At 32.9% G+C, this 25,025-nt stretch overlaps 2 protein-coding genes across 2 annotated transcripts; both read left to right on the forward strand.

Moving 5' to 3' along the window:
* The first annotated feature begins 2,152 nt into the window (after positions 1-2,152).
* LOC136974776 (uncharacterized) lies at positions 2,153-3,400 on the forward strand. Its single transcript, XM_067269714.1, has one exon. The coding sequence runs from the start codon at positions 2,153-2,155 to the stop codon at positions 3,398-3,400; it is 1,248 nt and encodes a 415-aa protein (XP_067125815.1).
* Positions 3,401-11,280: 7,880 nt separating this feature from the next.
* LOC136974777 (uncharacterized) lies at positions 11,281-24,788 on the forward strand. The gene is made up of 8 exons (XM_067269715.1): positions 11,281-11,291; positions 11,349-11,514; positions 11,559-11,590; positions 23,560-23,672; positions 23,755-23,804; positions 23,872-23,964; positions 24,338-24,418; positions 24,753-24,788. Exons 1-8 carry the CDS (start codon positions 11,281-11,283, stop codon positions 24,786-24,788), a joined length of 582 nt encoding a protein of 193 aa, XP_067125816.1.
* The last annotated feature ends 237 nt before the right edge of the window (positions 24,789-25,025 follow it).

Consider the following 25,025-nt stretch of genomic DNA (forward strand, 5'->3'; position numbering starts at 1 on the left):
TTACAGAAAATTTTAGGAAATACAATGAACAACTGACTGAGGATGCAATTGAAAATAATAAAAGGTATAAAAGGATAAAAAGCACCAAAAACTCACTTAAGAAAAGAAAGAATCACAAAGACAAAAATCACTTAACAATGGAGAAAAGATCCCAGATGTTCTAACGGAAGAAATAGAATCAGCGCTCAAAACTATGAAATATGGTGAGGCATCTGGTTATGACGGAATAACAGCTGAAATGTTGAAATATCCTTGCAGAAAGACATGAAAAATCTTGTCGAATATACACACAGAATGCCTAAGGTCAAGACTCATACCAGATCACTGCAACAACGCGAATATAACAGTCATCCATAAGAAAGGCAGCAAAGTGGACATTAAAATTTATTAAAACACTACACTCATGACACCTTATAAATTTGTAGCCGTGTTTATTCGGTACAAACGAACGTTTTCGGTCGTGTTTAACGACCTTCTTCAGGAAATATCCAAAAAATGCGAACACAACGAAAATCTGCAAAAACGAACAAACTTCGAAACGTTTTAAAAAATATTCTAAAGAGAATTGCGTGCGCCATCTCTACATCGATGCGTATTAAATAACACATTACATGAGAATAAAATAAAAATAAATAACAGACAATGAAAAGTAATATGCTCCTTGGAGACATTAAAAATAAAATACAAACATAAACTATGGTGCAAGCCGAACGGCGCACAGAACATAGGGAAGGAGAGGAGCTGTGCAGAGACAAAAACTACGGTTTCTGTCCTTGTGTAGGCTTCCGCATATCCGCTTTTCTGAGGTTTACATGTCGCCTGAGCGCCAGGCTGCAGATATTTTACTAGCCTCTCTGAAGTTGATAGATTGTCCTTTCTGGCTTGCTTTGCAGATATGCCAAGCTTCTGTATAACGGAGGTGCTTTATGTTGCGAACTGTTTGTACTAATCTTGCTTGGGCCCATTCAGCTTGGACTTCTTGGGGATCTGCCAGGACGTAAGTCGCCAACGCTGTGCATGGTTGTTCGCTTCTTATATTTCTCTGATGTTCCGCCAGCCTTTCCTTGAGTGATCTTCTGGTGGCTCCGATGTAAAATAGCTTATTTTGCCTCTGTGTGTTCGCAATAGGGATCCTGTAAACCCCCGGAAGAGAGTTAGTGTCCATGGCGTCTTTATCCGCTCTTAGCAGCTGGTATATAGTGGGATTCCGTTTATATATTATTCTTTTGTTTGTGGCAGTTCCTATACGTCTATAGATGCTGCCCAGTTCCGCCCAGTATTCCATCAATGTAAACTCCTCTGTATTTAGGAGGTTTCGCTCCTTATTGCGTGTCGGAATCTTGCTAGTGAAAGCTTTAGGACTGATCCCGTTCTTCTGAGCTAGCTTAATGTTGTAGTTCATCTCTTCGTTTTTGTCTTGGGTACTACTACAGTGTGTGTGTGCTCGTGCAGCGAGCGCTCGGAATGCTGCGAGTTTGTACGTCGGCGGGTCGTGCGAGTTCCATGGGATAAAGATTGGGTTGTAAGTAGGCTTTCTGTATACCTTCGTACGGAAAGCTCCTTGGCTGTCGAGCTGTATAGATAAATCTAGAAAGTGTATAAGCATATCATTTTCTTGCTCGAGTTGTTGCTCAGCGAGATCAAGAAAGAAACGTTTAGATGGGAAGTCGCGTTCAAAATCAAGCATGCAAATAGTAAAAAACACAGCGACCCCATCTGGTACTATATCAGGAAAACTAAAGAATGGCTGAAAGCTAATAATATCGTGCTCACAAGGGCAGATAAGTCAAAGGACTTAGTGGTCATGAATAGAAGTACTTATGACAACCTGATGCTAAAATACATAAAAGACACGCAGTGTATTACAGCGCATCTAAGTGCAATAGAGAAACTACAAGCAAGGATTAAAAAATTTGCCATCACATCGCTGGCTAAAGAACTGTGTCTGACAAAAGGCGTAGTCCACTCTCCCTCGATACCTAGGCTATTTGGGTTCGCCAAAACTCATTAAAAAAATAAGGCATTAAGGCCGGTGGTAGATAAAGGATGCGCACCCACAATCTTACTAGAAAGGTCGGTTAACGGCTTCGTTAATAAATATTTACTCCGAAGCCCTTTCAGCATAAAACAACCCCTAGACCTTCTACAGAAAATGGCTAACATGAACCCGCAAAAAATTAAATATATGACCGTATTAGACTTCAAGGCTCTGTATCCCTCTGTCAAGCTGGAACCATGCTTCTGTCATCTAAGGGATTTCCTGTTAACCGTGATCAAGTCTCCAGAAAAGAAGAGAAAACAAATACTAGAGATGGCGCACCTAACCACATTCTCATCCATCTTTAGCTTTAATGGCATCGCTTACACGCAACAGAAGGGTGTAGCCATGGGTAGCCCCCTGGCAGGTACTTTATGCGAGATGGTCCTAAGAACTCTGGAGAATGCACTCCTGCCAAAATATGCAACGCAAATTCTAACATATGCAAGGTACGTTGATGCTGTGGTTGTTTTCTGGAATGTCAAACCCAACTTACACCAATTCATAACGGACATCAACGATAACAAATTCGGCCTCGAGATCGAACTCGAGCAAGAAAATGATATGCTTATACACTTTCTAGATTTATCTATACAGCTCGACAGCCAAGGAGCTTTCCGTACGAAGGTATACAGAAAGCCTACTTACAACCCAATCTTTATCCCATGGAACTCGCACGACCCGCCGACGTACAAACTCGCAGCATTCCGAGCGCTCGCTGCACGAGCACACACACACTGTAGTAGTACCCAAGACAAAAACGAAGAGATGAACTACATCATTAAGCTAGCTCAGAAGAACGGGATCAGTCCTAAAGCTTTCACTAGCAAGATTCCGACACGCAATAAGGAGCGAAACCTCCTAAATACAGAGGAGTTTACATTGATGGAATACTGGGCGGAACTGGGCAGCATCTATAGACGTATAGGAACTGCCACAAACAAAAGAATAATATATAAACGGAATCCCACTATATACCAGCTGCTAAGAGCGGATAAAGACGCCATGGACACTAACTCTCTTCCGGGGGTTTACAGGATCCCTATTGCGAACACACAGAGGCAAAATAAGCTATTTTACATCGGAGCCACCAGAAGATCACTCAAGGAAAGGCTGGCGGAACATCAGAGAAATATAAGAAGCGAACAACCATGCACAGCGTTGGCGACTTACGTCCTGGCAGATCCCCAAGAAGTCCAAGCTGAATGGGCCCAAGCAAGATTAGTACAAACAGTTCGCAACATAAAGCACCTCCGTTATACAGAAGCTTGGCATATCTGCAAAGCAAGCCAGAAAGGACAATCTATCAACTTCAGAGAGGCTAGTAAAATATCTGCAGCCTGGCGCTCAGGCGACATGTAAACCTCAGAAAAGCGGATATGCGGAAGCCTACACAAGGACAGAAACCGTAGTTTTTGTCTCTGCACAGCTCCTCTCCTTCCCTATGTTCTGTGCGCCGTTCGGCTTGCACCATAGTTTATGTTTGTATTTTATTTTTAATGTCTCCAAGGAGCATATTACTTTTCATTGTCTGTTATTTATTTTTATTTTATTCTCATGTAATGTGTTATTTAATACGCATCGATGTAGAGATGGCGCACGCAATTCTCTTTAGAATATTTTTTAAAACGTTTCGAAGTTTGTTCGTTTTTGCAGATTTTCGTTGTGTTCGCATTTTTTGGATATTTCCTGAAGAAGGTCGTTAAACACGACCGAAAACGTTCGTTTGTACCGAATAAACACGGCTGCAAATTTATAAGGTGTCATGAGTGTAGTGTTTTAATAAGATATGCAGTCTACGATGAGTTATTAAAATTTATAGACCCATAAGCTTACTCCCAATTATCTTCAAAATATTTACGGAGCTTATCAACAACAGAATAAAAACCATATTAAATTCTACACAACGATGGGAACAGCCTGGCTTTAGAAGTGGTTTCAGTGCAATAGATCATATACACACAATGAGAGAATTATTAAGCCGTACCAATGAATATTGAATACCACTGGAAATAACCTTCGTAAAGGCTTTCGACTCCATATGTCCCAGAGCAGTAATAGAGGCTTTAACCGACTAAGGCATTGAAAAGCCATATATGGAAACTCTAGCCAACATATGCAGAGAAGCTAAACCTAAAGTGAAAATTTATGATAACACTCTAGAATTTTAGAACACTCTTAAAAAATGTATTCCGTAAAATAGACTGGAAGAACAAAGGTATATCTATAGATGGAGAACACCTCAACCATCTAAGATTTGCTGACATTATTCTGATAGCTAAAAAATCTTGCAAAACTACAAGAAGTAGTCAAATATTTAAAGATAGCAAAGAAATTGGTCTTGAAATGAATTTAGTGAAAAAATGAGTCATGTACAGTACAATGAACTGATAAACAATCAAAACATAACAATACACGATATCACACTAATGTGAGATTACAGGACATCGTTACTTTCTGCCTACTTGGATTTTGTATGTATACTCTACTCCAGCAAGTCATCACCGTCTGTACCTGCACTACTTCAACGACAAATCTGTCATCACTGGCACCACTACTGCTGGTTGCTTCGGAAGATATACATTTTATATTAAGCAGTTGCAGTCTTATGCAATCTGCTTCTCCAGCAATGTAATTAACTGTCTTTAAATGCCTAGTACACTGTTATGTTCGTTATTACTATGGTATCAAAACTGTAACTTTGAATATGTAAATTGTCGTGCCACACTAGTATTTTTAACTGTTTTATATGTTTGTATCTGTCTTATTTGTATATATTTGTATTTTTGTTTTATTAATTAAATTATTGTATTTTCAAAAATTTCGTAAGTATGAAAAATTGTGTAATACAAAAAAGACAGTTAACTATAAATCATATTGTCCCGCAGAAACAAAGAAAAATGTCTTTATTATGGACCTTAAAAAAATAGTGAACAGAACATCTTTACAAGAAGACATAGACAAAGAAACAAAACAGCTTTTTCAAAAAATATTTATTGAATGATTATCCAAAGAACTTATTATGTAAGTAATATAATTGTTTTATAAATTACAGATATAATGTTAAAAATCATATAGGTAGTACTCTATATGTTGAATTTCCGTATGTAAATAAACTTTATGAAAGATATAAATCGATTTTCAAACAGTATTCTATATGTATCGTGGCAAAACAAAAGAACAAATTGTTGAATGTAGTTAATGTTATAAACAAAGATGATACAAATATGTTAAACAAACTTGATGTTGCAGGTGTAATTTATAAATTGCTTTGTACTTGTCCACAAACAAAATCTTACGTTGGAGAAACCGGAAAAAAGCTGGAGATACTCTTAAAATAGCACGAGGCTGCAATACGATTAAAAAGAGAAGAGTCACCGTGGTACCTACATTGTAAAAATAATCATTGTAAAATAGACAAAAATAATGTAAAAATACTTTATAAAGAAGAAAATTGTTTAAAAAGAAGAATAATAGAACATTTCTGTATAATAGAATACGTAAATCTGATAAATCAGAATGACGGTATGCAAATAGATGCATGCTGGGAAAAAGTTACCAGGTATAAAAGGAACGGGAGTTGCCGAGGTTCAATTACTCACTGATGAGGATTTTGCGAAATGCATTTGGGATATTAATAAATAAGAAGTTTCATGAAGTATAGCACCTTTCGTTGTTTATTGTTTGCACGCTAGTCAACTCACTGGAAATCGGATATAAAAGAGTAGTTTTTACTTGAATACCTAAAGGTTTTTTGAAAATTTGTTAGAGTTTTAGAAAGATTTTTAGAGTTTTAAATTAAAAAAGAATTGGATATATTACCCGATCCCATTGATTTTTCATCTCTGAAATTCTTTCTCTCTTTTAGTTTCCCATATCCGTTATCTCACTCCCACCAACGAAAGACGGATATATCCCCCATAACCTACAGTATCCGAAAGCTTTAATTCAATCATCAGCTGGTGGAAGCACGATTGTTTAGCCCGTTGATTTTCATTTCTTAAGTGAAACTTGCGAAATGAACTCAACATGAACGCTTTCGCTTATTTTTGTCTTCGTATATTCTTGCAAGCTCTAACAAAATTATCACCTTCTTTTTTATTCATTCCAGAAAAGGAACTGCTTGCCATTTTAATAAGAAATGTGGATAAAATTCCGTAAATACTCTGAAGTAGAACGTAAAATGTCGGTGAACTCACGAAAGTAGACAAAAACAAGCTACTGTAAATTATTTGTTTATTATAGGGTCACGTGTTCCAAGTTGCAACGTCAACGAAGAAGTGTGACCACGAGAAGACGCGCGCGACTCCCGCTTGTTGCGGTTGCAGTCGCCTGCACGGCTGAAAATCGCAGTGTGACCAGGGCTTAACATAAGCCAGTTTTATAGATTAAGCTCTTCATTAAGTATCGAGAGACAGTGCACCAGAAATAACGCACTCCACTACACATTTTAACGTTAAATAACAAAAATTTATTTACCTCGATTTTCCGAAACCGTGTTTTATAATTTTCTATGATTCTCAAACGCAAGACCGTGCTATTTAAAGCACAAGACCGTGACCGTGCTATCTAAACACTTAGCGAGTTTCATCTTTATTCAGTTGATACGAGTATTACTACATGCTTCGGGCACTGCTCCTCATCAGCCAACTAAACATTTAAAAAGTACACATAGTTTTTAACAAAACAACAATTTACAAAAAGTTTATTTTACAAAAATATATAACTAGATGTATAAATTCATTCGCGAGACGTACCATTAGATTCTTTACAAACTTGTAAAGAACGAGCAAAATCGTCATTAAGTAAGACCCCAGTCGTAATACGATACGACCCCGTTTATATCTTAACCCTTTCATCTTTTAACCATCAAATTTTAATAGCATCGACCCTCTAATAGACAAAGCATCTTGCAAAATGTCAGAAATTTTGGACAAATAGCACAGGAGATATTAACCTACACACAGGGTGAACAAATCTTGCCCTCTACGCACACACAAACATCCATAAATACAGAGAATATCTTGAATATTGCTTATTTTAACGAAATACGGTAACTTTTTTCACAATAACTATTTTCAATAATACAGATCATAGTCAAACTGGACAAAAATTTTTTTGAAATTATTTTATAAGACATTTAACCAATTTTCATTTATTTTTAAACTTAAGTTTTTATTAATACATTTGTTGGCTTTTAGGATTTCGAAACTATCTTTAGATTTCCTGCTATATGTGTTTTTGTTTCTTTATGTAAAATCCCGACATTAGACTTACCAATATTACAATTATTCAATAAACAATGATCGTGGAAAACTGAACTTAATCTATTGTATTTTAAGTCTGCAATTTGTTCTTTCAATCTTATACTTAGTTTACGTTTTGTTTCACCTATATAATATTTGTATTAGTGCAAGTACATGGGATTTTATAGGCTATATTTTGCATTTCTTCTTTTTCTTGTTTAGTCATCTTTGTTAATTGTTTCGCTTTTAATCTAGATTGCAATTTCTCGTATTTAGGTGGCAGTTTTACATTAATTTTTCTCATTCCTTTCTCAATCTCTTCATACAACCCTTTAATATAAGAAAAACTAATATATTTTACGTCAGGGTTTTTTTTAACCTTTCGTATTTTTTATCATTCAACCTCTTTTCCCATGTATCAATTAATCTGTTTGGATATCCTTTTAGCATAAATTTCTTTTTTAGCTCGTATATATATTTGTTTATATTAGTAGTTTTACTGGTTCTTGTCTTAATCTTGGTGTATTTCATACTGAAACGTTCCGTTTAATGTACCTGTACGTAGGTATGTTAGACTTATAATTAATTATTTTGTTTATAGAGCTTTGATTTTTAAAAGGTTCAAATTCTATATTATTTTCGTTCTTTTTTATTGTAATATCTAAGTAATTTATGCTATGGTTAATATTATTTTCTTCTTTTATTTTAAATGAATTTCATTATGTAACCTTAATGACGTTAAATTAACCTTTAACGTCATTAATTTTAATCTCAATATCATTATATATTATTAGTATGTCATCAACATATCTTCTATGTGATTTTATGCCTTCTATTTTGTTAATTTTTTCATCAATGTCAATCATTAATATTTCCGCTAACTTTGGTCCCATAACGGATCCCATGCTAATGCCTTCGTTTTGTGTATAATATTTATTGTTTATTTCAAAGTAGTTACATCTATAAGAGAATTCTATTAAATCAATAATATCCGGTTCTACATTAATTTGTTTTAAGTTTTCTTCAACAATTTCTCATCATATCAAGGAGTGTATATCAACGATATCAAAACTAGCAATTTTAAAAGTATTTTTTTTATTTAAATCCTTAATAACTTTCAAAAACTCATCTGTATTATATCTGGCTAATCTAGAATTCTGATATGATTTTAGTTTTTTTTTTTTTTTAAATTTTTCTGTTATATAGCATAGAATATTTAAAGTTTATTATCGGCCGAACTTTATCACCTTCTTTATAGGTTTTAAGTTGAATGTTTATTCTTGGTGTACGATCATTACTACTATTTAAGATGAACCCCTTTTCAGTTTTGGTTAATTTTTTTTAATTTTTGTAGTTTTTAATTCTATTTTTTAACTCTTTAAATATCATCTTTTCGGCCTATTGGGTGTTCTCTAAATCTTTCACCTTGTATCAATTTACGTTTTTCAGTATTTACCCAATCAATATTTACAATAATAATCTGTATTGATTTATCAACTTTTATTATTTCTAGATTATTATTATCAATTAAAAATCTATGTAATTCACTGATATGGTTTTTATATCTGTAATAATTTTTGTCCTTTATAACTGTCTTTTTTTTTAAATTTTCTTTTTTAATATATTTATTTATCTTATTACTTAAGTTCGTTTTTAGAAACTCTGATTCAATTTTAGATAAATTATTGCAAGTATAGTTTAAAGTACAGTATTAGACTATACTTGCAATAATTTATGCATCTGGAATTGTAAGAGAGGGAGTGGAAGGAGTTACTGGAGAATTAAGGTGTCCGAATATATCTTGGGGATAACAGAAGTCCAACGGAGGGTATGATCTTCCTTTTTAAATTTAAGATTATAAATAAATTTGGTATTCGTAGTAGGATATTCTATAAAAACGGACTTTTATAATAAAGGATGGGTTGTGTGGATTAATTTTTGTAATTGTAATGAGAAATTTATGAAGATGGCACTCAAGCACAGCAGCCCAAGTGCTCTCTGATATTTGATGATCCCCTCCTTCAAAAAAATGGATGACTGTGGTATAATGGGTACCTGGTGATGCCCTGTCGAGATGTGGAAAAGGAGATGCATTCTAGCTTCTTTCCAAGTAAATTTAAAGAGCGGAAAGGACAAGGAAAGGGTTGGAAAAGGCAGGCCTTTTCATGTTGCGATCGAACGTCTTCAGCAAGTAATTTAGTACATCCAAAAGGATGGAAAGTACTAGGGGATTGCATAGTGTGAAGAATCTGCTCGATAATGAGGCTTCGAATGTACCCCAAGGTTTCCTGGCAAGTATGACATTGTGAAATTCTGGGTTGACAGTCTGGGCAGACGACATGTCCATTCGTGCACTGATACAAGGGTGATTTTAATCGGTTATAACATATCGGGCAGTTAAGCAAGGCGTCCAACGCAGTGTCTATTGCAACCAGTGTACCCAGCAAGTAAATTTAACACTGAGTGACTTATGGTTAAATGCCTTCAGAGTATCAAAATATTTGTGTACACACTCGTCATATATATGTATATATAAGTTATATTAAGATCTTATTACTTATTAATTAGATAATATGTTAAAAAACCAACAAAGAGTTGCTGGATTTTAACATCGAAATGTTATTGTATATCTAATTATTTTAAAACGAAAATAGGCTTGGTTTTCAGGGTAGGGGTGGGTTTTATAGGCAATCGTAAATGCTAATAACGAGCAAAATAATCATTAAGTCAGACCCTAGTCGTAATATGATACGACTCTGTTTATGTCTCAACTCCTTCATCTTTTAACTACCAAATTTTAATAGCATCGATCCCCTAATAAACAATCCTTCCTGCAAAATTTCAGAAATTTTGAAAAAATAGCACAGGAACAAATAGCATCTTCACACAGGGTGAACAAATCGTGCACCCCCACACACACTAACATCCGTACATACAAACAATACCTGGAACTTTTTTCGTTTCTCAATGTTTCAAGGTTCTCTCAGACCAAACATGTAAAAATATTAAGGGGTCATTTCTTAACCGACCGCTTTGTTTTATATAACATAAAGTCAAGAAAAAATGTTCATTAGAAAACATTTATTTTTCATGCTGCATGAAACTTAGAATATTACGACAACACATTCTTTCTTGATTGATTTATATATTCAATTACTAAGAGAATTACAATTAATTTAATTTTACTATTTAATTTTTATTTTGCGCAATAATTATTTAACGAATAAATCAAAATATAAAAACTGTAATATTAATCAAATGGTAAAATTATTTTTTTTAACCGTCAGACAAGTCTGACGGTAAGAAATAAATAAATGAATTAATAATTATATTTTAAAATCACCAGTCCTTTAATTAAAAACAAACCTAAATCCAACGTCAATAGTTTCATTTACTTTGCCTTGATGAGCCATGTATAAATTAGCAATTCATTATTTGATTAATTTTATGTATTAAACAAAAATATCAAAACATATTATATTTATATTAAAAATTACAAAGCTATTTACAAGTACAGGATTTTGTCATAAGTCATTGAAATATTATTTCTACATAGATTGAAAAGGATGTCTGATTATTGTGTCGAATATCAGATTTCAGAATATAATTTACCACACACAAAATATGGTGGAAAAATCTTGCTTCTGATAAGTGTACTGTATTGATTTTAACGCACATTTAACCGCCATAAAAATCGTTTACGATTAGTCGAAGATCTGTAGTTTTTTATCGATCGTGTGCGATGTTTTCTGTTATTGAAACTACTGGCAACACGAAGATATCTTTCTAATATTACTGTATGACGTTAGGTTTACCAAAACACGTCAATTTAAATAAGTGTAATAATGTGTATTTATTGAAGGTGAGTGGAAGAAAATATACTTTGTTTTCTTTAGGTTAATGTATGAAGTGAAGAATTGTCCAGTCGATGAGAACACTGTGCGCTATTAAGCTAAGCTGATTTTTGAGAGCTCGAAAGAAGCTGGGGAGGCGAGCATGGATGAAAAGTTTGCAGCTAGTAACGGTTAGTTCAACTGATTTAAAACTCGCTCTAATTGACACAGCATCGCGGAGAGTGGAGAGGCAGCAAGTGCCGATAAAGCAGCTGTGTTTTCTTTTTCTCAGACATTCAAGGATATGAGAGAAGAAGGTGGTGATAGCAGTGAAACCGTACTTAACGTGGATAGGACTGGCCTGTTCATGAAGAACATTCCAAACAGAAGTTTTATAGTACGTGAAAAAAAACTTTCAGACTTTAAGGTTTCTAAATACAGATTGACAGTGATGGTTGGAAGGAATGCATCTGGTAACTGGAAGTTGAAACCTTTTTCAATTTACCGCTCCGAAAACCCAAGAGCCTTAAAAAATATATCTAAAATTAGCTTACTAGTGAGTTGGAAGTCAAATCATAAAGCTTGGGTGAAAGATTCTCTTTTTGAGGATTAATTTGGTCACCACTTCCTACCAGAAATCAGACGTTATTGCAAGTCTAAACAGTATCCATTTAAATTGATGCTTCTCATTGAAAATGAACCCAGTCATCCTCCTGCCACCCCAATTGACTTCGTCCCACGCGTGAAAGTTGCAATTTTTCTTCCAAACACAACTATCTTGCTTCAAACGATAAACCAGGGAAAGATGAAAACATTCAAGGCTTGCTACACGAGACGTTCGTTTGGACATTTGAATGAAGTTGTGAGGCAAACATTGAGATATCTGTTAAAAACTTTTCGAAACAATTCAATGTTTAAGATCCCGTAAGAATCATTGGAAAATCTTGGGGTGAAATTTCCAAAAAACATATTCAATGATGTATGGAAGAAATTTTGTCCATTTTTTCAAAAAACTAGATGGAAACAACGCCAGAAACTGGAGAATTCTTACAAAAATTAATACTGGAAAGATGGCACATCTAATTATGTAAATTTATGGAAGTTGTATAGATTACTCCCTATGGAATTTCAGGACTTTGAGTATATATCTGAAGTCATGGACCGAGACGAGTCCAACAATATGTGTATACACTCTTTTTGTATACACTACTTTTTGTATACACTACTTTTGTACCGGAGACCAAAAATAAAAAAGTTATCATATTTACGATTTCTTGCCTTTCACAACGCATTCTATGCGATTTTAGAGTTTTCCACTAGGTAGCGCTGCTTGCGGTTCAGTATACATTTCCTGTTTTTTCTTTTGTTCAAGAACTACCGTGAATCAATAACTAGTGACGTTAAACACTGGGCGGCCTGCTAGTGGCTCCCCTCCGGGAGGAGTCAGTCAAGAGCACGAACAGTCGAATGCCACCTAGTGAAAAACTCTAAAATGGCGTAGGTTGCATTGTGAAAGACAAGAAATCGTAGAAATCATAACTTTCTTACTTTTGGCCTCCGATCCAAAAGTAGCATATCGTTGAACTCGTTTCAATTCCCTGAGGCCAATATATACTCAAAGTCCCGAAATTCCATAGGGAGTAATCTGTACAACAGCCAAATTTACTTGCCTTAATACCCTTAACACTTATTTTATTCTAAAATTGTCAACATTGACTTATCGGATTAATAAGATTATTAAATCCTAGTTCATATAACGAAACTATTTGAAAAAGTTAAAATCAGTCTTAAGTGAAAATATAAATTTAATACCTGAAAAGAATGATTTATTCTAGAAATACTTTGTATCATAGATCAGAGGAAAATAAACGGATATAATGGAAGAAAAAGAGGTGGTTTATTTCATTGGTTGTAATTGTAACCCAGTAAAAACGTACATAGGTGAAACAAAACGGAAATTACGAACACGCAAAAAAAAAAAAAAAAAAAAAACATACGGTCGATAAAGGGAAATTATGCAAATTCTGCAGTGGTGGAACATTGTAATAGTAACGGATGAAAAATAAATTTAAACAATTAAAATAAAAAAAGAAGAAAGCAATAATTTTAAACGTCAATTATTTGAACATATGTATATAAAAAGACAAAGCAATAGAATTAACAATAACGTAGGACGTGAAATCCACCGATAATAGCAGATCATAATTAATGACGAAAGCAATAAGCCAAGGGGTATAGAAATAAGTGATAGGTAATTTATAAGTTCACGAGAACAGAGATCGTCATGTAAGTTTAATCAATTTGAAAAATTTTTTTTGTAATTTTAGAAATATAATTTTAACTTTTTATTATTTCAATATAAAACATGAATTTGTGCAATGTAAAATTAATAATTCTTCGAAGTGTGATTTATGCATATTTTGAAGTAATCGGATACGAGAAATCTAAGTTTTAATATTTTATTGTCGAGCCTTTTAAATTACTATAATTCTATTAAATATTTGCAATATACACTTCTAGAACATCGTTGTAATAAAACTGCTGAAGAGGGGCCAATTTGCCCGAAACACGTATATTATGTGTACAGGAAAAACTGCTACATGTGAAAAAATAAAGATGTTTTGATTTTCTGATTAAGAACTCCTCCTTTTTGTTAATAGCCAATACACCAGTATAATAGGCTTATTAATCCGATAAGTCGATGTTGACAATTATGGAACATTGAATTTTAAGGCTAAACAGTACATATATGTGCTTATGATGTCAATAAATCAAAGTATGAGAAAAATTAAGAAAACTATAGTCAATTTTATATGCGCAATAATTTACATAATTTTTACAAAATAATTTAAAGGACCGAAAAAACTTTCCGTTAATGACAGGCTTTCGTTAGATACAAGTGCCGTTATAGACAGGTTTGATTGCATAATACTTAAGTGAAATAAAGATTGTGTTGTGACCTCCCAGTGGCTAAGTAGATAAAAGCACTGAAGTTTTATCCACTGGTTGTGGGTTTGCGCTCGAAAATGAGTAGAGTTTACTGGGATCTCTTCATGCCCACCAGTGGCCAAATGGCTAAAACCACTGAATACTGATAGTTGGTCAAGGGTTCGCGCTTCATCAACAGTATGGCCACCTGGAGTTTTTCAGGATTTTTCAAGTTTGTAACGCCATATAGGACCGCCCGGAAGGCACCACTTCTCGGCACATCGCCTATGTGCCCGTATGCAATAAAAACCAAACCGTTAACATTGAAATGCCTACCTTCGTCCACGGACCTCCAATTTCTTAGCGTTAACGCTTACTTCTCTTATACCCGTAACGTAATAACGGGGTTTAACTAGTATTATAATTTACGTATCTCAAAACTCTAAACAGAAAAGGGTTTATTATACAGGAATCTAAAATATTTTCTGAAAATTCTTTGACCTTATTATTTGGAAAGCAGGCATGTTTTTTAGAAAAAATTATAAATAATAAAATTGATTAATATTCTACAACCCCTACATTGTAAAGATAAGTGTGCCAATGTAAGCGTTGTGTAGTACATGTGTTCCATATTTTACATTCACAAATATTACAGCTGTTATATATTGCAAAATAAATTAACCAAATTTTACGAAAATAATTTATAAATTAGATTTTATAAATAAATTTTAAATTATTTAAATTTAATTCTATAAAGTTTAAATTAAACATATTTAGAGTTAAATTTTGGGTAAACTTTATTAATTCTTGTAGTTGATTTCGAAAAATTCAAATTATTTTTTAAACATAAATATAAAAAGGAAAATATTATCTACTTTATTTTATTTTTACAATAAATATTCCAAAATAAAGTTGAATTTAATCCTCATACATATTGAACAAACGCACAGGTGGTGTTTTCACGTGAAATGTCACTTATTGTACACCTGTGAGCAAACACTTACATATATTTTTACAAAACTGCATTGACGTGTAAAAACTTTATAAACATAAAGTGCAGCATATTGAAATATAACCTTAGTTTATAACAAGGTAAGATTTTTGTTTTCTTTTTCTTGATGCGATTCTAAATTGTTCGTGTGATTACAATTAAACTAATGGTAATCCATTCTAACCCAAGTGATATTTTAACTAAATATATATATATATATATATAAAACCTTACCACTGGGGTATTTAAATTTATTAACTAAATGTTTTTCAGCTCTATTTATGAGCCAAAAAGCCGTGATTTCTTTCTCTTTCCTTACATCGTATTGGTGTTGTATAACTGGTTTTAAATTCCTGCTAGTTGTCCTAACATAAGCCATTTTTATAAGTTAAGCTCTTCATTAAGTATCGGGATCCTGTATACTCGTGCTTTAGTTTCTTGTGGGAGTGGATCCTTGTCGTTTCGCAGTTTACGATATAAATTGGGAGCTCTTTTCTACAACAAGTACGAATACTTTTGTTCAGAATTATTTTCCATTGTATGCTTGATCTCCTTTCGATATATGAACTTTATACTAACTGGTGGTACTCAGACACGCTTGGAGCCGGCTCTTCTGAACCAAGGAGGATGCGGTATCCGAGTAAAATTTTATAAATTTTTTTGACTGCATATGTAAAATGGAATACTTCTCCGCTTTACTTTTTGACTTAAATATAAGTGAAATCGTTGAATCTACACTAGCCTGAATTCTCACACTAGCATACTGTGACATGTATCCTAGATTCCTACTAAAATGTTACGTGCAGCAGTTAATGACTGGGTTAAATAATTGAAACACGTGGTCGACTAAGGAGGATCCTGCATTGAGCACATACTGTAAACGCGTAAAAAGTAATGTTATTCGGCTACGGTTTAAAATAATTGTAAACGTATAAATTTCCACTGTCATCTGTCTGTCTTTCCTTGATTTCGAGAAAGCAGTGAGACAGATAACATCTGAGACAAGATATAGAAAGAGCAGAGAATTGAGGGTCTGGTTAACTATATAAAATATCAAATTCCAACTGGAAATCATGTTACTTCAAATAAATATTTTCTACTCAAAGATGTTAGATAGATGATTGGCACGACTCTGTTGATAACGAAAAAGTATGATGTACTGGGGCAAGCCACTATTAATTTGAGGTGGTGAACGTGTATTTTAAGTTAAACGAATTAAGATTATAATTAAAAGTTTCAGCTCAGCATTGTGGCAATGTTATAATAAATAATTGCTCGTTATAATAAAAACTAGCAGGTAGGCCCGGCGTTGCTCGGGCAAAAGTAACGATTGCGAAGATTAAGATTATTACGTTATAGTCACAAAAGGAAAAGAGTAATTTCATCAACGAACTAAGTATTTCTAAAGAAAGATCGAATTTGAAAATCGAATGTTCTAATATTGTTCGATTTTCACGACGTGTTCTAATTATATCGTTTGATTTTCGTCGAATGTTCTAATGAAGAAAAGTCGAGAAAAACCGAACTAATCTGTTTAAATTTGAAAATCGAATATGTTCTAACGTATTACTCTTTTTCTTTTTTTTCCTCCAGCGCCCGTAAGTCTTGCACGTTGCTTTCTCTTGTTCTCCATTGTTACTTAACACTTCCATTGTTGACAGTTCCATTGTTACTTAACACTTTGGTACTTAAATTTGGTACCCTGTGTACCGAATTTCAACTCTCAACTCCTAACCGTTTGGGCTCTGCACTGATTATTATTATTATTATTATCAACTCGTCTTGATTATATATATAGATTATGTCCACTTGTCATATACAGTAGAACGTCGTTTATTTGAATCAATTAGGGACTGTGGTTGTTCCGACAACTTATTTTTCGGATAACCGATTATGTACGAAAAATATATTAACCTAACCTATGTTGAAATTTTCCTCCGTTGCGTGTCGCTTCGCGTTGAATTTTAGTCGATTTTAAGCCTAACGAAAAGTTTTATAATAATAATCGAGGCTATTGTATCGTTAATAATTATTTCTTTATTTTGTAGAAAGAAAATCAATATACTGAAAAATATATAAACAAAAAAAATTATACTTTAGAAGTTAGTCTAGTATCAAAAACGTTCGATTCGGCACGACACAGTCCGACTGGAAAGCCTTCGGTTAACCGACGTTTCGGTTGATCGGCTTCGGATAAACGACTCTCTACTGTAATTGTCATCGTTGTAAGGCCACACTTTCGCTTGTGATAAAAATTTCAACTAAGTTTTTCCATATAAATCTCTTCTCCGTGATCTGCATAGCTTATATACGGAGTTTTATTCCACCCAGTTAAAAAAGAGCCGGCTGAACCCGTGTCTGTGTATCAATTTAATTTTTATTTACTGAAAGTACGAATTACTGTACATCCCCAGTACCAGATAGCATACTTGTAGAATTCCAGTAAAATAATTTCTGGTTGTCCTGGAAAGTACAGAAAACATGCCATTATTCTATAAACCAATGTAGGTGGTTTCAAAGCAGAGAAAATCTAAAATGCGTTTGCTATGTAAATGTTTGCATAGCGAGAGTGCAATGAACAATTACATTAGACAATATATTGATGTAGTACTTAATTATTTGTCACCCGAGGTTATCCTTCACTATTACAAACTTGGCGCAAATTTTAAACAGCTTTTTGTGATTTATGCCTCGTCAAAAACACTAACAGAGTTGAAAATGCACGAAATTTATAAACTAAAAGAGCAGGATAATCTCTGACACAAATTTTGGCAACTGTAAATCGATCTGCATGTGCTGTGAGAAATGTGGTAACTCGGGATGAAAATTATGGCAGAAATAAGCGATGTGGAAGGCCTAAACTCCTTACACCTAGAAATAAAATAAAGGTTTTTTTGTGTACTGACGGTCAAAAAGTTATCTGTCAGAAAATCAGTATCAACGTTGCCAATTGCAGTTTCACTAGCAACTGTATGGAGATGTATAACCTTTCTACTAGGGTTTCTCATTTCCCGGTCTTTTGCTTGTCCCGGGATTCCGGGATAAAAGTGAACTGTTTCCCGGGATCCCAGGACAAAATTAATTATTTTTAAAATATACAAAATATCATGAAATCAAATGATATAATTATTTTTCTTTTTTTAAAGTAATTTAATATGTTTTGTAACCTCCAAAATCATATTAATAACGCTGTGTAAGATATACAGTATATTAAAAATTTCCTTTGAATTACGTAGAAATTTTCAAAAATAGAAAAAAATTTATTACAGTTTGCTGGAAACTACATACAACAACAACAACAATAACAAAATGCTTTGAATTGAGTTTAAAAAAAAGAACTTAGATCAAATTTCTAACTTAAAAGGTAATTTTCGTCTTTTAAATCAAATATAATAGAAAATATTGTAAATTTTTGTAAGATTTTAACAGGCAAAGATGGTCAATACAGTTCTCCGATCACTCAATCCAATTCTTATTTCAGTAATGAAAAGTGTTGCTACCGAGAATGCCTTTTCCGATTCAATTTGTGTGATTGGAATCCTGTTTAATGCATTTAAGAGAAGACAAAAATTATGTGTTTTTCACCCGTATCCTGAAAAATTTCTAGTTAGTTTTCGACATTGCAGTATTTCTTTTGTTCTCTAGTATTCTTGATTTGTCTACCTCGACTGCTTTAATAGAAACATCATAGCCCAATAATTCGGCAGTTCGTTTGTCTTTAATAATCAGGTTATGAAGAAAAACTTCATACTTGCAGACAGTGCCAGATTTAACAATCAGGGGCTCCCCTTTAAGAGTAGGCAAATTTGATGGTTTAGAAAATTTACACAAATACTGTACTTTCAATTAGATTTCAACTAGGAAGTTGCAAATTTCATTTAAAAATAAGGTTATTGTAAACATACATATATTTTATTGTGTAAAACTAATTATTTTAATTTAACTGAAAAATACCTATGTGAAATTTTTTCCCGAAATTTTCCGATGTTTTATTGGTTTTCTCCCTGGTTTGGTTTTTTCTGCCTGTGGCCCTCATGATTAGGCCACACTAGGCTGTCGCAGTAATAGGAAAAAACAAATTATGTTTAAACATAACTTTTTTTAATTTTGTGGGAGCCCCTATTTTGCGGAACCCTGGGCACAAGCCCCAAATGCCATTATGTAAATCCGGCCCTGCTTGCAGAGTTCATACTCGTTTGTATCCTGGCCCAATTTACACAACTTAGCGTTACGCAGTTATCGAAGCTATTGGGCACGGTTAAAAATTAAGACAACATAAGCACAATTATTACAGATATTACAGGTAATGAATTTTGACTCCTGCTACAAATAAGCTACGTATTGATTATTGACCATTTGTAATGTGCCATAACGAGTAAAAATTAAAAAAAAAAAAAAAACACTAATAAGTAGGTTTAAAATTAATAAATACAAATGTATTCTGACAGTTTATGAGTTAACTATACTTTTTATTTGCAAAATTTCCTCAACCTTAACACAAAATAAGAAAACAGTGAATTTTTAAGAAATTTGCGAGATTTCCTGGGATAAGAAAAATTTCCCGGGATATTTCCCAGGTTAAAAAAACAACCGTGATCCCGTTTGAGAAACCCTACTTTCTACGCTGAGTTAGTCAGGTGTGGCGCTATCACGATGTAGTGGAGAAGAAACGTGGAAATTTTTTTCAGAATTTTCCCACGCGTTTTTCTCGTTTCCGTTTTGAAAAAAAACAGTTATGCCTAGTAAAGTAAAATCATTTTTTTTATTGTGATATACAGTCGACTCTGCATAAGTCGACACCCCAAGGGGAAGTGGAAATGTGTCGAGTTATCCGATGTGTCGACTAAAGCGAAATTGGAAATAAAACCAAAAAACTACAATTAATAAAATACAGTAGTGCGTTATACAGTAGCATAGACTTACAAAACATTGTGTTCTCTATTTACAATTATTCTGTAGATGATAAACTAAAAAATTCGTTCAGTGTTGTCTGTTTTGAGCACTTAACTGTCTCGACTTTTTTTCAACGATCATGAACTCCTTGAAAACATCATCTTCGCAATTGTCAATTGTTGGCACGTAACGTCTAAGGATTCTTAATGCCTTTAGCGTGAGAAAATGCAAAATTGGATGCTGGTGTGACGTTGATGTAGATCAGTGTTTTTCAACGGGGGCGATATCGCCCCAGGTGGGCGATTTTTTCATGTTGGGAGGCGATTAGTAACAATTTATATTTTGGGAGGCGAAAAACATTTTTCTGCAGGCGATATAGTAAAACATTATATTAAGAATAATTAGATATTTTATTCATTATATCGTACAATAATTAAACAAATAGCATTCCTATAATCCTTCTTCCTTCCACTTTTAACTTTTTTTGTACCGTCCAAACAAAGAAATCGGTTACAATTAACACAAAAGGTGATTTGCGATTACTTTTGACAAATTTCGAATCAAAGGTAAACAAATTGGCTCGACTTCATCAGCTTCAAGGTTCGCACTAACAATAATTTTTCTGTATACTTAAACATTTTATATTCAATAAAAAGTGTTAGATTTTATTATATTTGTTAACACTTATTAGATTTTATTATAATTAACAAAATTAAAAAACATACGTATTCTGAGTAAATAAATGTTTAATTTTTCACAAATTATATAATTATCAAATAAACTAATAAACCCAACAAACTTTTTTTCGAAATGAAGGGAGCGATACTACGTAACGGTTTTATTGAAGGAGGCGACAATCCGTTAGAGGTTGAGAAACACTGGTGTAGATTGTATATTTTCTTTTTGTTTATCTGTTATTATTTTATACATAAAAATTCATAAAATGTTAAGGCATTTATATTAATATGTATATATATTAATAATATTAATGTATTATTATATTATTAAATATATTAATTATATATTAATAAATAAATCGACTCCCCCACCTGAAAAAAATGAGTTCTCACCACACGTGCGGAGTGAACTCGTTTTTTCAGGAGGGGGTGTCGACCTACCGGAGTGCGGGACGGTAAAAGTACGTCGACTTATCCAGTGGTGTCGAGTTAAACGGTGTGGAGTAAACCGCAGTTTTTTAACATTAATTCCTATATAAGTCGGCCGGGACCACAGAAAACTGACTACTTAACCGAGGGTGTCGACTTATCGCGATTCGACTGTAATTCCTTTTTTAGGTGAATTTTTTGCGGTAATTTTTGGCTAGTTTTTGGTGATATCCGCAAAATTTCTTTGCTGATAAAGACGATGTTCACCAGTGCCACGTGATCGCCTTTGACGGATATATCTGTCGATCACTGCAGCGTGGTTAAGTAAATTAGTTGACTTTGTAAGTTTCGATCTAGTTTTTCCGTAATATTACAATATACGAACTTTTGATTCTGTAAATTGTATTATACTAAAAAATAAAGTTTTGTGTTATTCTCCTACTTAATGATGTATTCTTAATTTTTCCGAACTAAATAATACTTGAAATTCAAGCTTTACGAACTACTACGAATATTATAGAAGACCGTTTTCCTATAAATTACTACATCTTACTACGTTTTGCTCTAATGTTGATTTCAGAAAAAGTAGGTCAGACATGGACCGTTAGACTGATGACGTAGACTTCTGTTATTCCGGATTGTATCGTAGCTCTCGCGATAGAGTGATTTACAGAAGTCACATCTACCTTTTTCTGACTGGAGCCAATTCGGTATATTAATTTTTTTAACCAATCATATGATGGCGGGAGGTTTAAATTCGATTTATGTCGATAGACGGCCCTCTAAAATTTCATATTTATTTTAATTTTCTCTTTGTTTTTTGTAATATCTCGAGAATTAAAGGATATTCCAAACCGAAGTTGGAGAATACTCGTAAAAATTCTACGACTTCACGAAATGATCCAGGTGTTTTATATGAATTTTTTTGCTGATATAGACGTCGTTCACCACTGCCACGCAATCGCTCTTGACGCATATATCTGTCGCTCACTGCTGAGTGGATAATCATAAAAATGTAAATTTACAGAAATGGCTGCCAAATTAAAATTGAACTTTTAACAGTTTTGTGGTTGCCTGTATCAGACGACATGAAACATCATCTGCACATTTATCCGACAAGCCTAACTCCATTCCTGAAACAATTCTGACTTTTCAACTCTGAAACAAAAATATGTTAATGAATATTAAGGAGAAGTGAAAATCTTCAATTTAAGTGTTCTTAAAACTTTCATTTTCTCCTTTTATGGGTTGCATCAAAGTAAGTTTTTTTTAGGTTATTGGATGTGCTTCAACATATACTTTAGAGTGATGTTATTCTGCATGACAGCACCCGTTTTTGGTTCTGTTTTTCTTGCGGATTCTAGTATAAGTATGATCTAAATCCATTATATGTTTAAAACAAAAATTTCTACAGTTTCATATTTTCTACTTTAAAAAATATCCTATACTATACTATACCTCTTTCTACTATATTCAGCTGATTATCAGAGTTCAGAACTTCTGCGCTTTCGTCATTGTTACTAGACATTGTCATTGTCATTGTCAAGTTTTTCCTTTTTCTGCAAAATTCTTCTCTTTGTCTGGTTATAAAATAATATGAAATGAAATCAACTATATTTCAAGTACTGTAACAAAGTATAAATAGGGAAATACATATACTTTTTTAAGATTATTGAGGAAGACATAAATTGAAGGGACTACATCTCCTTTTAGAATTCTTTTGCCATCTCTTCCATCAAAAAAATCCGATTAGAAATTACGAAAACAAAGAAAATACCATTTATTTAGTTGTCACTTAATTCTTTTTCTCACAATAATCCATTTTCTTCTCAAATTTCAATACGTAGGAAAACTTCAGGTAGAAAAAACTCAAAGATATCAAACAATAACGCAGAGTTTAGAGAACAGTATAAATCACTTACCAATGTAATGAAACAGTACATCGATGATATTTTCGACTAGTATCGTTTACGACAAAACAACTTTGAACGATGACTGATTATCACTAAATAACTTCGAGCGTACGAAATACACAGGAAAGTGAATATAACATTTTGCGAAATAAAAGATTATTCTTTCTGTCAGCCAAACGGTGTCGCTTCCGGTTTACAAGTGGCAAGTGACGGTGTTACACTAGCTCCGACAGCCACTCAGGTTACACAGTGGATATATCGTATCTCGATTCGGGTCGGACATCACAAAGAGTTCACTTATTAGCATTTAAATTTTTTTTTTTATGTATAAAACTTATCTTTACCCATAAAATTAAACTTCTTTCACTTTATAATACTGTAAAACTATTTGTAATAATATAACAGATGGCGCCACATGCAATTTTAAGTGTTTTTGCCGGAAAAGTTATGTAACTTGTTGCTGGATTTTCTGTGATATTGTTTTCAAGTTTTTCGATATGTAAATTCATTATGCGTAATTACCAAAAGATAATAAATTTTAAATAAAGTGAATAACTGATATAGATAATATACTTAATATTTAATAAGCGAATGTTTTTAATATATTACAGGCAAAGCGAAGACATTATGATTAACGGAAAATTATTCGTTATTTTTTGCTGTATTCTCTTCAACATTGTTACCGGAGAGGATGAAGAAGAATTTTCGTGTAACGCATATTGCGGTGAGATTTATAAGCGTACTTTCAAGATTAATTTGTTAATTGTGTTTAAAAATTGAACTAATTTCAAAATGTTTATTTTTAGAAAACGAAATGGATTTTGTCTTTTGTCTTTTTTCCGAATTTAGAAATGACGTAAGCATATTTTGATTACTTTTAAATTATAAGTGATTAAAACTAAACGAAATTTCCTAAAATACAGGTTCTTGACATCTTGTACGATTGTGCTCGACCTTTCATTCCCGAAAACTCCAATTATTTTGCCATCTATTATATTTTCTTTACAGGAGATGTGGTGAGTAGCAAATATATTTTTTATAAAATATTATTAGAAATAATTATTTTTATTTTTATAATGTTAAAATAGAAATAACATAAATATTCGTTGAGTGATATGGTTTAATTGAAATACTAAGTTTTACGTTCGAGTGGATGTTTCCTGCAGAAATTTCTTTTATACTTTAAAATATAACATATCATTTTAATTATCGCCATGCATTCGTAATGCATCATTACGCATAATGTAACAACTATTTTCTACATTTTCACTCACTGCTTTTGTCCAATCTTAGTGCATTTTACGTTTAATGATTTATATTTGTTGTTTTATTTTAAACATATAATTATAATAAAATACTAATCGTAGTTATTTATTTTATTTTATTTAGGACATATACCACAACTATGCAGAATGCATGCAAAACAGCTTTACAGACGAACAAAAAAATCACCTTTTAAACGTTGCTCAAGTAAGTTTTTATAACTAACGTCCTAATAATACTTCTTGCTAGTCATCACCTTATCAAGGTGAGAAAAGTAAGTAGTTCAATGAATCGTAGAATATTGCTGGCCAAAGCTTTCTATAATGTTATTCATTACTAAGGGTAATGATTAATGATTAGTGGTTTTATGCACTCTGTCGGCCACTGGTGAGCATACTAAAAATGTTTAGAAAAGTAACAGAATTAAACTAATTCGAAAATATCCAGATTTTATTCTTGTATTAATATACACAAAATAATTTTACTTTTTTTGATCTATTTTTATATTTTTTACTTTATTAATTGGTTGTATTATTTTCAGGATTGTTCGGAAAAATATCCTGTCATTCTGCCGTAGAGGTTCTAAAGGAACTTTTCCTAAATTTTCGTAATTTGGAAACATTCAAATGGAATCTTTATATTTTTATTTGCATGTATTGCTAAATACAATGAAGAATAACGCAATTCAGATTTTTTCAACAAATGTCATTTAATTAATTAAAGTTCAGAAATGATTTTAAAGTCTATTAGTCCAACGCAATGCCGTTTTAAATGTATTAAAATAGTTTAATAAATTTTGTTGCACTACATATCT

This window comes from Centruroides vittatus, unplaced genomic scaffold (genome assembly GCF_030686945.1).
Source record: "Centruroides vittatus isolate TY-2023 unplaced genomic scaffold, ASM3068694v2 contig_356, whole genome shotgun sequence".
Taxonomy (NCBI): Eukaryota; Metazoa; Arthropoda; class Arachnida; order Scorpiones; family Buthidae; genus Centruroides; species Centruroides vittatus.